The sequence below is a fragment of the Sceloporus occidentalis genome, unplaced genomic scaffold, assembly GCF_023333645.1.
Source record: "Sceloporus occidentalis isolate IW3139 unplaced genomic scaffold, rSceOcc1.0.p SCAF_140, whole genome shotgun sequence".
NCBI lineage: Eukaryota > Metazoa > Chordata > Lepidosauria > Squamata > Phrynosomatidae > Sceloporus > Sceloporus occidentalis.
Window position 1 is genome coordinate 1,328,132 of NW_028317120.1, and position 13,061 is coordinate 1,341,192.

A 13,061-nucleotide genomic window follows, 5' to 3' on the forward strand; every position below is an offset into this window, starting at 1 on the left:
ATATATATATATATAACACGCACATGTGTATGTATATATATATATAGTTACTGCGAACGGGCCCGAATTAGTAATTTTTCAACCTACATCATAATATAACATGGAGTAAGACTCAGAAACAGGGCCCTAAACACATCTAATTGCTGCTTTCCGTTTAGATGCTTCATGCCGTTCAGTTTAAGAAAAGCCGAAGCCTATTACTGCTTAGTGCCCGGGAACTACAGAGAGCACCGGGCTGCACACAGGTTACTCATCACTGAGTATACCGGGCGTGTGAGGCCTCAAGAGAACCTCTGCCATCAGTCAACATGGCGGACATGGCATCAACGAGTATCAGAAGGCGGGCTATCTTCTGTTCGTCAGTCCCCAGGCAGGGGGCGCTCTATAACCACAACGCTGAGGTAAGCGAGAAAGCGTGGGGCACGCTGTCCGCTGCTCTCTATGGTGTGTCTGAAGGTGTACGGCGCTCCATCCTCACCTCTCTATGGTGTGCTGGCAGGTTAGGGGTCGTGCTGTAAGTGACAGCTGGTGACGTGGAACTGCACGAGGGGCTGGATTTCAGGCAACGCCGGGGATCTGCGGCCTCTCGGCCCTATAGTGATTGAAAGGTGTGTAATGAGGATAGGGATTCAGGAGTCATGGAGGATGTGGCCCCTGAGCCTTAAATAGGTAAAATGTAGAGGGTGTCCCCTGCCTGGATATAATGGAGTGGGGCAGGATTCTGTCAGGGGGGGGTAAAGCGAGACTATGCGGTGGCAGGGGGAAGGTGAAGGGGTGGCACGAGCCCCTTGGGCAGGGGGAAGGTGAAGGGGTGGCACGAGCCCCTTGGGCAGGGGGAAGGTAAAGGGGTGGCGCGAGACCCTTGGGCAGGGGGAAGGTGAAGGGGTGGTGCGAGCCCCTTGGGCAGGGGGGGAGGTGAAGGGGTGGTGCGAGACCCTTGGGCAGGGGGAAGGTGAAGGGGTGGTGCGAGCCCCTTGGGCAGGGGGGGAGGTGAAGGGGTGGTGCGAGCCCCTTGGGCAGGGGGGAAGTGAAGGGGTGGTGCGAGCCCCTTGGGGGGTCTTTAAAGTGGGGTGCGACCCATGGTTTTGCAGGGGCATTTGATTCATAGTTGTTGTTTTTTCTCACAGGCTCCCTGGAAATCTGCTAACCTCCCGGGGCCCCAGTCCTGGTAACCTCCCGGGGCCCCGGTCCCGCTGGGATCTTCCTCTTGTTTCATGGGATTCCATGCGTTCGGGAATCGGGAGGCCCTGGGATTTGTAGGAGGCTGCGGCGTCACTTCGCCGGCTAGGGGTTGGTCATTAAGCTCTGACATCGTTCTGACCTCACTACGTGAGTGGGGGTGAGAAAGTGACGCGCTGTCGCCTCTTTTAACCCTTCGATCTCTTGGACCTTTCTGTTGGGACTCGGTGACTACCCGGCCCCTGAAACCCTCTGACTTCTCCTCAGTGACATGGCGGGACTGGAATCGGTGGCCAACGTCATCCTCCGCGTCCCCAGCATCGTCCTCCTGGACCTGCTGTACCGCTGGGACGTCGAGGGATCCGCGCACCTCAGGTGGCCGTTATACGGAACAACGTTTCTCAAGTCTGACTATCTGTGGAACGTTTATTACTTGGGTAAGGAGGCACTTCTGTGAACCAGGATACCCTCCCGACCCCTCTGCAGACCGGATCACTCAGATCTGTGTCACATGCTTCATAACTGCTGCAGGAATCGACATATGGGAGGGGGAGGGACTATGTTGTTAATGTAAAGGATTTCCTGGTTAAAATTGTAGCTGTCGGCTCGGCGATCTTATTTTCTTATATCCTTTATTGTATTGGGTGTAAGTTAACTTTGGGTGTTTGAAGTCGCTCTCTGAGGGGGAAGGTATTGCGTGTTGCGCTCTTTACTTCCTGCTGGGTCTTTATATATGTTAAAGGAACGCTCCAACCCTTGCGCTTCCATTCCTCACGTTTTCCCGCCAAAAGGGAAGACGGCCGTTTAACCCTTTCATTAAGTAAAGGAGGTGCCGGGGTATACTCGTATGTTATTATTATTGTTTTATATAGCGCTATCAAATTCCATAGCGCTGTACAATGGTTTATAAGCGGTCTCGCAGTGTTCTGTCGCGATGCTGACGGTCTCGCTCTCCTCGTCCAGGTCACCTGGGCTGCGCGGTGCTCTTCCTGCTGCCGCTGCGATACCTGGTGAGGATCTACCTGCACCTCCTCACGGCTCTGCTCCTGCACGTGGCGCACCAGACGGCCAGGTGAGGCGGCGATGAAATTCCGTGCGTCACGTTTAATGTCTCTGCCGGCTGTAGTGTAGAAGGCCCTAATTAGCATAAAAGTTATCTGAGGTAGAAGCTCCTCCTCCAGCTATTTTGCCTCTAAAAGGCTGCTGGAAAGGAGTCCCGGACCTCATCCCGCGGGGCTTGCCGGGCCGCGGCTGACAGACAGTAAGTATATCGTGTACGAGGAGCCGTGTCGGGCTGAACATACATCACGCGTGGAAAGCAGACGGACATGGTAGCTGGGGGGGTTTGCAATGAATCCGAATTCTGAATCGAACACCATGGGGGGGCCGCCATGAGAATGGAAAAAGACCATGCAGGAGTATGCATTAAAGTGCGTGTGATGGCTCGAGTGCCCCTATTCAAAACATCCCTATGGGCTCTCGGATGAGTCGGCTGGCGCTTGTACCCTAGCAGCACCCATAGGGGTATAATGGCTGAGCGCTGCCCTGCTCCGTGCATGGAGGAACATTGGGGAGGACAGAGAAAGCTACGGGGGACGCGGTGGGTTGGAAAGAAGCCGGTCTCTGCCCGGAAGAGGGTAGATTCTTGTGTTTTTTCCTCCCCAGGGATTACATACACCAGGAAGTGGATTCTGGCTTCATCGGTGCTGCCTACGAGGACCCCCACACCCTGAGCCGAAACGTCAGCACACTCACCGGTGAGCCGCCCCATAACGAGCTGCTCTGCATTCGCCGTGACACCGCGGTTAGCAGTAAACCCGCCTCGTTAACATATTATATGGAATTCCGGGGCATCTGGAGGTATTTTAACCCTCTCTGCTCGTTCTCGTGAAACGCTCTGCAGAGCCGCTGGCTTGTTTGCTTGGTCAGCGGGCTAACCTTGGGATCTTCTCCTGCAGAGAGAGAGCTCAGCCGGCCCTGTATAATGCATAGTTAATGCCGGGAAACTTCCCGAAAGTTATTTCACTGATTTAACCGTTTATGCATCGCGGAGGGCCGGCCCGCTGATTTAAGTATGAAATATGCAGAGCCCCCTCGGCCCGTCCCGCAGGAGAAGCTCCTTGGGCTGCTGGCCGTCACGGTGCATGCGCAGGGAGAGGACGCGTTTCAGCTCTCCGGAGGTTTGCGGTTTCAGTTAAAACTCTTAGTAAATGAAGATTTGATGATATTTTGCAGGTCTGGTGATAGTCGGCACTCTGTGTTCTCTGCTCCAGAGGACGCGTCACGCTTGGCTGTTTAGTGCCCCGGTGCTGCCGCTTTTGGCTCGGTTAGCTGGACTCCCTCTCCACGCCCTGCCCCATCTCTACACCGTCTCGGTGACGCTGACCCTGATGGTGATCGTCTCTGTCCTCGTATCCAACCTGGGAGCGATGCTTTGCCTGTGCAGGAAGGCATGTGAAGAAGTGGCGCAGGTATGACATCACAGCGGCGTGAAGTCCTCCTCACCGTGCCGCATCACAGGTTAATAGAGTCTGTGTCTTAATCTCTAAGTTGATGCCTACCGGCCGGGGAAGGCTGGCGTCGCGCGTTCCTTACTTTTATACCGGCTGGTAATGGCGGTGTCCTCTGCAGATGCTGGAGGGCTACAGACTGGTGGCCCTGGGGTTGTCTCTCTGGACTCGGCTGGCGGTTCCTGTGCTGTTCCTGGTCTTCTGGCTGGTGATGTTCAGCCTCCACGTGTACTCGTTCCTGTCCTCCAAGCCGGGAGCGTTCAGTAAACAAGGACTGCTCTTCATCTTCCTCAGCAGGTACCCCCCGTCACTGGTTTAAACTGGAATTAATCTGATATCCAGGATATTCTGTGCAGGCCGCTTGCCGGGAGTATGCTTTCACTGTACTGTGAGGTTAATATTGTTCCTGCTCGCTGTCACTGTGTCTCTTTGCAGCGTTGCGGAGTGTTGCGGGACCCCCTACAGTCTCATCGGCCTGACGTTTACCGTCTCTTACTTGGCTTTGGGAATCCTTAACCTCTGCAGATTCTACCTGGTGGGATACTCAGCCTTTCAGAACGGCAACGTCATGCACAGGTGAGGAGCGCTACCGCGCGGCTCGTGTACAGCTACGGGTTACCCAGCCCTTCTCCTCCCGTCTCATCTCACCGTCCCCAAACACTCCTAACCAACGTCTCTTCCCCGTGCAGAGGCGTCACGGAGGGCGTCACGTTGATGCTGTTGGCTCTTCAGACCGGACTTCTGGATCTCCAGGTCCTTCAGAGAACCTTCCTCCTCAGCATCATCTTCTTCATCGTAATCACATCCACCCTTCAGTCCATGATAGAAATCGCTGACCCCGTGGTGCTGGCACTGGGGGCCACGAGAAACAGGTACTCATCACAGAATCGGTCCTTGGTCTTATATTCAGGATAGCCGTGTGCCTGTCCTATGCATGTTTAAATACCTGTCACACTGACACTTCATATACATACATATATATATTTACATATATATATAAATCCCTCCCCTTTTCTAACGCTAATGGGCTCTCACGGATGGAGGCGCACGAGACGTATTTCTGTGGGGCGCACACGGCTCATTTTCCGCTCTTCTCCCCCCAGAAGCGTGTGGAAGCATTTCCGCGGGGTCAGCATGTGTCTCTTCCTCTTGTTTTTCCCGTGTTACATGGCGTTCAAGATCTCCCATTTGTTCCACATGGATTTCTGGCTGCTGATCCTGTTGTCCAGCTGCATGCTCACTTCCTTGCAGGTAACGTGGATCTCGTCGGAGTCGGTGAGGAAGCTCTTGGCTTTACCGTTCCTCGGGTTCTCTGCATCCTCCTATCGGGAAGGTGAACAGATCTCCGGGAATATCCAAGACACATTAATTCCTCCCCACCTCTGGGAGAATGCGGGTCGGAGTCCAACCTGCTAATGTCCTCCTTGTTTCCATGTTCCAGGTCCTGGGAACCCTGTTTATCTACAGCGTGTTCATGATCGAGCTGTTCCAAGACAGTCCGGTGGAGAAGATGGACGAGATCATTTACTTTGTGAACGCGGTGAGCCGCGTGGTGGAGTTCGTGGTGGCGCTCTGCGTGGTGGCCTACGGCGCCTGGGAGTCCATCTTCGGAGAATGGAGTTGGATGGGGGTGTCGGTCATCATCGTCCATTCTTACTTTAACGTCTGGTTACGGGCGCAGACCGGCTGGAAAAGCTTCCTCCTGAGAAGAGAGGCCGTGAGAAAGATAAACTCTTTGCCCCAAGCCACCGAGGTGCAACTGAGAGCCCACAACGATGTCTGCGCCATCTGCTTCCAGGTATGGCTTCTGGGGGGGGCTTTAGTGGCGAGGCTGGCCAAGTGACCTCTGATTCCCAACACTGATTGCCCTTACAGTCGAGGAGCATTGAGTGACTTTCTTCTCCCCCTGCCGTTTCAGGACATGTCTGCGGCTGTGATCACCCCCTGCCACCATTTCTTTCATGGGGACTGCTTGCGGAAATGGCTGTATGTCCAGGACACCTGCCCCATGTGCCACCAGAAGGTGAAGCCACCTACCCCGGGGAGGTGTGATGGAGAATCCCAGGCCCGCCACGAGGACGGAGAAGAGGAGGACGTTCTGCCTGATGTGGAGGAAGCCGGCTCCGCGGAAGGAAGCATGGCAGAGGGTCTTTCCGATACAAAGACAGAAGACAAGATGGCAGACGGAGAAGATAAAGAGGAGGACCGGCGTGAAGAGGGGGGATCAGACCTGGAGGATGAAAACGGTCTCCATGCGAGAATGAGTGACTGAAAGGAAGGCTTTGGGAGTCATGCTGGGCACACAAAAGAATGGGGTCTAAAGACCCCCCCCAAAGGAGCACGGGGCTGGAAGCTGCTTCATCACAAGCATCTAGCGCCAGAATGGGAAAGTTATACTGGAGTAAAGCAAAGGGCCGGTGAAGGGGGGGAGGTCACCGGGCAAAAGCCGGGGACTGGGGAAGCGGGAGAGCACCGGGCAAAAGCCGGGAGCGGGGAAGGGGGAGATTACCGGGCAAAAGCCGGGACCGGGGAAGGGGCAGATCACCGGGCAAAAGCTGCGATGGGAGGAGAGGTGGCCAAAAGTGAGAGAGAATTCAGGGAATTAAAAGGAAATAATAGGAATAAAATAAGAGCAACTGGTAGACGACAGGATTTACATGGGGGGGTGGGGGGGGATCAAGACCGGAACGAACCCGTTACAATCACTGCGAAGTAATCTGGAAATTGTTATGATGCAATCGTGAAAGAGAAACGCCGAGGCTTTAATAAACAGGCGCTGGGTACATAAAACCCGAGAGTAATTCTACTTATCTATAAGGACAGAGAAGCCGACATCGGATCGGAAGAAACGTTGGAATTTACTGCACAAGCGACGGCCGCCGTACTCGTTAATTATGATGTCATACCTCATCGTTGGAGGAAATCGTGCGTCTGGATAATTACGTTGTTAGAGGGGGGGTGATTGTGTTACAGGCTGGGTGCCCAAAATGCCTCCCGGGAACCCCGTGTCTAGTAACGGCAGCCTGTGCGCCACGGAGCCATCTCAGGAAGAAGCGAGGCTTTGAAGCGTAGCATCGACAGCCTTGGCTTTCAGGATCTCCTGGCGGCCGCCGGCGGACGAGTCTACGGAACCCGCGCTTGGACCGGTCCGGCCGTGCGCAGGGAATCCCGTAACGGAGTATTAGTGACCGGGGGGATCGTAACCCGCGCCAAAATGATACCGACGTCCGATTCGTGCAGAAAGAAGAACGACCCGCACAAAATGCTTATACTTGGCCTTAATGCGCAGAACTTTCCCAGAAATACCAATTAATTTCCTCGAAGGTTTTTGTTTTTTTCACCTAAAACCTTTCCCCTTTTATACGAATAGAAGCTGCTGAATAAACGACTGTAATCTGTAGCGTCGGCTGCTGCTCGTTGGTCGCTCCCTCCCCACCTGCCGACGTCCAAACTATGCCCAGAGCCTTATATATATATATCTATCATCTCTATAAATATCTCTCTCTCTCTCTATAGAGATATATATATATATAACTGCGATGTAAACCGGCAGCGAGTCGGTCGGATTACCAGTCGCTCCTCAGGGCTCCTGGACCCTTTTTATTAAAGTCCCTGAAAGTGGGAAACGGCCCAACCAGCTCTTCTGCATCCCCAAATTACCCAGCGTGCCATTAAGTACATAGCCGCCTAATCACCTCTGCCATGGGCCGTGTTTTCCCGCCATGGGCCGCGTGGCTTTTATTTTCGCTCCAGCCCCGTTTGGGGTAATGGGGAGCGTTTATAAAAAGTTTGCGTCTTTCTCCAGGACGCTTCAGGCGAGTAAACTACGTGCAGGAGACCGACGAGGTGTTTCCGGGTAACGCCGCTCGCCTCCCAGCCCATTGGGATGAGGTATACGTGTGTTAAAGCCTTTGCTTTAGAGTGATGTACGCTGATGCTGGAATCAGATCCCTGCGCCTACTGCATCGTAACAAGTGATCAAGTGGATTTAGCGGCGGTTATTGGGACCTGGTACACTGATCAGTGCAACCGGGATCCGTTATACAGAAAGGACAGAGATGGCAGGAGGGGGATGGGGATGTAAAGTAGCGTAAAGGTAACTTTGTAGCGAGGGGGTTGTTCGCGGCGGTGAGATATTCAGGCCCCCTGGACACGCGGCGGAGCGGCCATCTACTACCAGAATAAATGACGTGTCAGTGAAAGGCGAGGTTATCGCTGTGGGGGGCTTTAACCTGCCTGATGTCAGCTGGAAAAACCACGCAGCCTGGGTCAGCCAGGTGTAAAGACGTCCTCCGTACAGGGACTGAGTCCGAGGCAGGTGGTAGAGGAGGAGACGGCGAGGAAAGAGGCCGCACTGGATTTCGTTTTTACAAACGGAGACTTTGAGTTAAACTTTTTAGTAAAAGATAAAGGAAGCCGCTGGGGTCTCCGTTGACGCGGCAAATAAGTGAGAAAAAGTGACGCAAAATGTGGAAGGTGGCAGCGAATGCAAAACTTGGGGAGGCAAAGAGTATTAGATGCCCCAAATCACACGCGGAGGAGGAGATGCCCAGGGGGGGAGATAAAGCAATTTTAGGTATATCGGTGCAAGGAAATCCTCGTGTGGCAGAGGATTTCAGATAATTAGAAGAATTGGGGAGAGCGCGGCGGCTGCAGTTTAATGTTAGAAGAATGGGGGAGAGCGTGGCGGCTGCAGTTTAATGTTAGAAGAATGGGGGAGAGCGCGGCGGCTGCAGTTTAATGTAAGAAGAATAGGGGAGAGCGCGGCGGCTGCAGTTTAATGTTAGAAGAATGGGGGAGAGCGCGGCGGCTGCAGTTTAATGTTAGAAGAATGGGGGAGAGCGCGGCGGCTGCAGTTTAATGTTAGAAGAATGGGGGAGAGCGCGGCGGCTGCAGTTTAATGTTAGGAGAATGGGGGAGAGTGCGGCGGCTGCAGTTTAATGTTAGGAGAATGGGGGAGAGCGCGGCGGCTGCAGTTTAATGTTAGAAGAATGGGGGAGAGCGCAGCGGCTGCAGTTTAATGTTAGAAGAATGGGGGAGACAATGCAATAAACGGGTGGAAAAAAGCAGGCAGAATGCTGGGTTGTACTTTACAGATGCTTGGGCCTCACCTAGAGTACTGCGGACGTTGAAATGCTGTATTTGCTCGATTGTAGGATGACCACACAAAAATTTACTGAGAGGGTGGTAGATAAGTGGAACAGCCTCCCAGCAGAAGTGGTAGAGACTATACAGTGAGGGGATTAAACATGCATGGGATAGACATACGGCCCAAGTCCACTAGAGGGCGCTGCGAGCTTCATGGTTTTATCTGTAGAAACGTGGAATGTGGCGGCCGATGAGGATTTTTCAGGCCATCTAACGCCGGCTTTCGGTTGCTGCCGGTACCTCGTCACCCGGCGGCCAGCAGGAGGCGCTGTTGTAGCGCGTATGTTGTATGTATATTTTTCTGAAGCATTAGATGTACTCAGCACTTTACCGTATAACTGAACGGGAGATGCAATAAGTGCCGCAGGCTGCAGACATTCTCATTGGGATCGGAGGCTCCTGTCCCATGGAGCTTACAGTCTGTTTTTAGCATCATCTTTAACGAGACTGGAATGCTAGAACACGCAGTGGTGTAACGGCCCAAGGGGGCCGAGCCGGGGGGACCGGGTGGCGGGGGGGCAGGGAGAGGCAATTAAACGGTTTTCAAATCACAATCTGTCCCGGTCCGTATTAATACCGTAAAACAAATTTTTTTCTTTTTGAGACGTTTTTTTTTTTAACCCCCTCCTCCCCAGCAGTGCTGACAGCGCAAGAAATGCAGTTTCTTTTCAGTTCTATGTTGACTTTGTCTTTATTTAGTAAAAGGCAGCTGCGCGGACCCTCCAAGACCCCTCTTTAGCAGATGTGGGGACCGCATCAGCCATTTGTCAGACGTGTCACATGTTGCTGACCCGTTACATGTAATGTGCCGTTTACCTTTCGTAAGTTTATTCCTCCTGCATACATCCTAAATGTATATGTGGCCCACGTGTTTATCTCATTTGGAAACCTCATTAAAATTTGTGGAGTCTTTGAATGGAGGAAGAGACCTCTGAGGTCCACGGAGCTTATGTGACGTTAGATCTTTGTCTTTTGGCTGATAAAAAATATCACCTTCCACTAAACGCTGTGTTTGGAAGCAAACAGGAACTTTCTTTGTAGCGAGCTGGGGGAAGGTATTTCTTCGCGCGCTGACTCTCCTGAGCAGTTTCTCAGTGTGATCCTGCCGTCCGGCCCAGGAGGAACTCAGCGGTGCGGCAGGAAAATCCTTCCCCTAGTTTGAAATAAATTAATAAATATATATATATGTAAAGAATGGGTATGGGGACATATATATATATAATATAATATATGCTGTAGGCTGGGCGAGTCGGTCCACCCTGTAGCAGACGGTCTGATGTATTAAATATGAATGTTCCTGAGCGCGTAATGAACGCATTTTATTTCTGTAGCGTTTTGTTGAATACCTTGGAGGACGTCGATCAATGCAGCTGATTGATGGCCGGTCGGAGAGTGGATTTAGATGATCGGCAGAGGGAGCCTGGAACTGATCTATAGGGATCCATTGATTTGTTTAGAGGTTCCGTTGTATAGGGAGCAGTGCGTTACTGACCCGGTCGGCCGAGGACACACTATGGACATCACAGGCCCTTGGAGAGGTCTGTGGCGAAGGATGCGCTGAACGTCCTCCACCTTGCTCTGTAACCTCAGCCTCCGTAGACCGCTATTTCCTGGGTCCGAGGAAGCCGCCCCTGCTGCCCAACATAACAAATCGCCCCATATCCATGTTAAATGATGTTAAATGGGGAGTGGGCGCCCGGATCCAGGAGGTCACTTGATGTCCCTGTTTAGTTTGGTCCCAAGGGATCTCAATATGCCCGGCTGGGGGAGAGAAGAGACAGAGGGGGATGGGAGAGAGACGTTTAAATACATAAATGGGGTTTAATAAAGGACGGGAGGGACGTTTATTTCAAAGGAGGAGAAAAGTTACAACAAGAGGCCGGAATCTAACACTAGAAGATCAGAGGCTGAGATGGAATGAAAGGGTGGTAGATAAGTGGAGCAGCCTCCCAGCAGAAGTGGTAGAGGGTAATACGGTGAGGGTATTAAACATGCATGGGATAGACATACGGCTCCTGAATCTAAGACAAGACCAACGACTGATTAAGGTTTGAGTCTTTACAACAGGAGAAACAGACTAGACGGGGGCCGCCATCTGACGAACGGACCCCTGAGGTCTCTTGGGAGTATATGTGAGTGGGTGTTTTATTATGTTGTCATATGTGATGTCACAGACCTTTGAGGACTTGGTGAGGCTGCCAGCAAATATCATACGAAAAGATATCCCTTAATGCGTCAACCACCCCCCCCGCTGACACAGAAAGGGTTAAAACCACATAGACCGCCGCGCTCCGCTCCCTGTGGCCGGTCCCCCCCCGGGGTGTATGGAAATGGAGCCCGTAGCCGGCTCTGATCTGATTATCACCCAGCGAGAGACTCAGCTGGCTTCCTCCTGAGGTTCAACGCGTGTGCTCCGGGGGGGCCGGGGGGGCCACCACGCAGGGGGGCAATCAATACACAACGTAATAAGAAGATAATCACGGAGCCGCCTCGCTCCCAGACCCGGCCGCCATTCTCACCTCCGCAGCGAGGGGCCAAGTGCTAGGCGGGGGGTAAACTCATCACCAGGTGATTAGGACTTCCGTCGTGTGAGGGAATTAGCATGGGGGTATTAAGGGGAGGACGTGGTAATTCCCTCTCTAACGGGGGGGTTCGGCGTGGCTGCTGCTCTCCGCTTCCTCTTCTAGAATTGCTCGGCTTTAAACCCCCTCGTGCCAGAAGGCTGCGCTAGAGCCTCGATTAAAAAGCCTTTTCGGAATTCAGTAAGTCATCAGCGCCCCCCGAAACACCAACGTTCATGGGTAGGGACCCTAGATGTGCCAGCAATGGGATGGAGATCATACGCCTGGCACGAAGACCCCAAATCCCTTCCGAGTCTGCAGGGGGTGGTGGAGGATCGGACCCTCTGTGTGCCTTTGGGCCGCATTATACATGATATACGTGGGACCAGCGGAAGAAGATATCGGAGAAGTTACCGTCGCCTGCAGCCCCCCCCTGCCCTCGGCGTTGAGCGCGTTAACCAAAGACCATGCGATTTAATGAAATAATAAATTATTAGGTTAGCTGCAGGATTTCTCGGTATTTACGGATTAATACGTTTCTGTATCATCAGACCGGTAATAGGCCACAGAACAGACACGCACATCACGGGGCATGCAAGGGCATAATCCGCGGCTCGGCCGGACGCGGGCACATCTTCCGATAAATCATTCATTCGCCTTGCGGAGATGAGTAGAACTGGAGTCTCTTCTCGAGGCAGCCCAGACTTTCACTCCTCTGAAACAAGACCCTCCAATTCTTCAGCTGGACGCGTGTCGAGGATGTCCCACAAATCACAGGGAAGGTCTACAGCTTACAGCATGGAACAGGGAGACCCCAAAGCTCCGGCGTGATTATAGCTTTCGCCAAAGTAGGTTTGACCGTCAGCCAAGCTGTCTGGCCGGGTAAAATCTCACCCAAAAGCACCTTTCCCGGGAGCCGACTCTCCCAGCTGCGCGGCTTTAATATTATGTCTCCTGTGTATGGAGCCCTTTCTAAGGTTCTAGAAGAGGAATGTTGCAGGTGATGAGTTGAAACAATTACAAACTGAAACTAAGTTCCAAGGAGAAGGTGGCATCTACTGGAGTGGACCCAAGAGCTGACGTACCAAGTATAAGACACGATCCCTGAGCACTGGGGGCCCTGCGAGTCTGATCCTCGGAATGATCGATTATAATCCATACTATGTAGTGTGTTAGTTTCTGCCTGATTTGTTGCCATTAAATATCGGTCTCATCGAAAGTCCAAGATCTGTTCCAGGGCCAGAAGATGCTGTCGAAAATGTATAATAATTCCGAGTCGTATCTAATTACCTCTCGAACATCCATCATTCATTCTATCCGTTAACCGCCTCATCCTCGAGAGAACTTTGGTCCAAGAACAATAAAGAGCCGTATTCTCACGGAGCTGGATTCCTCGTTAACATACAATCTGGCAAACGTCTCTCTGAAAACATATAAAAGTTAGGAATCCTTTCCAGGACTTGGCGCCGGTCCCAATAAAGACGATTAAACCACATTCACAGGCAATAAGTGTTTTAAAGTCACCCACCCAGGAAGACCGATCTCACGTGGACCTGCCAGTATAGCCAACAAGCATGGAGACTTTGGAGGTCATCTCATTCCAAATAATGTTCAAGGAAATGGTACGCAGTTCAGCAATATTTTCATGGTTCTCCTCGGAATG

The 13,061-nt window shown here is 52.4% G+C and overlaps 1 protein-coding gene across 1 annotated transcript; it reads left to right on the forward strand.

The window, feature by feature from the left end:
* The first annotated feature begins 1,450 nt into the window (after positions 1–1,450).
* On the forward strand, positions 1,451–5,961 carry LOC149281013 (RING finger protein 145-like). The gene is made up of 10 exons (XM_089499826.1): positions 1,451–1,616; positions 2,143–2,251; positions 2,845–2,936; positions 3,415–3,650; positions 3,811–3,986; positions 4,125–4,265; positions 4,379–4,561; positions 4,793–4,940; positions 5,131–5,487; positions 5,608–5,961. Exons 1-10 carry the CDS (start codon positions 1,451–1,453, stop codon positions 5,959–5,961), a joined length of 1,962 nt encoding a protein of 653 aa, XP_089355952.1.
* Positions 5,962–13,061: the final 7,100 nt, after the last annotated feature.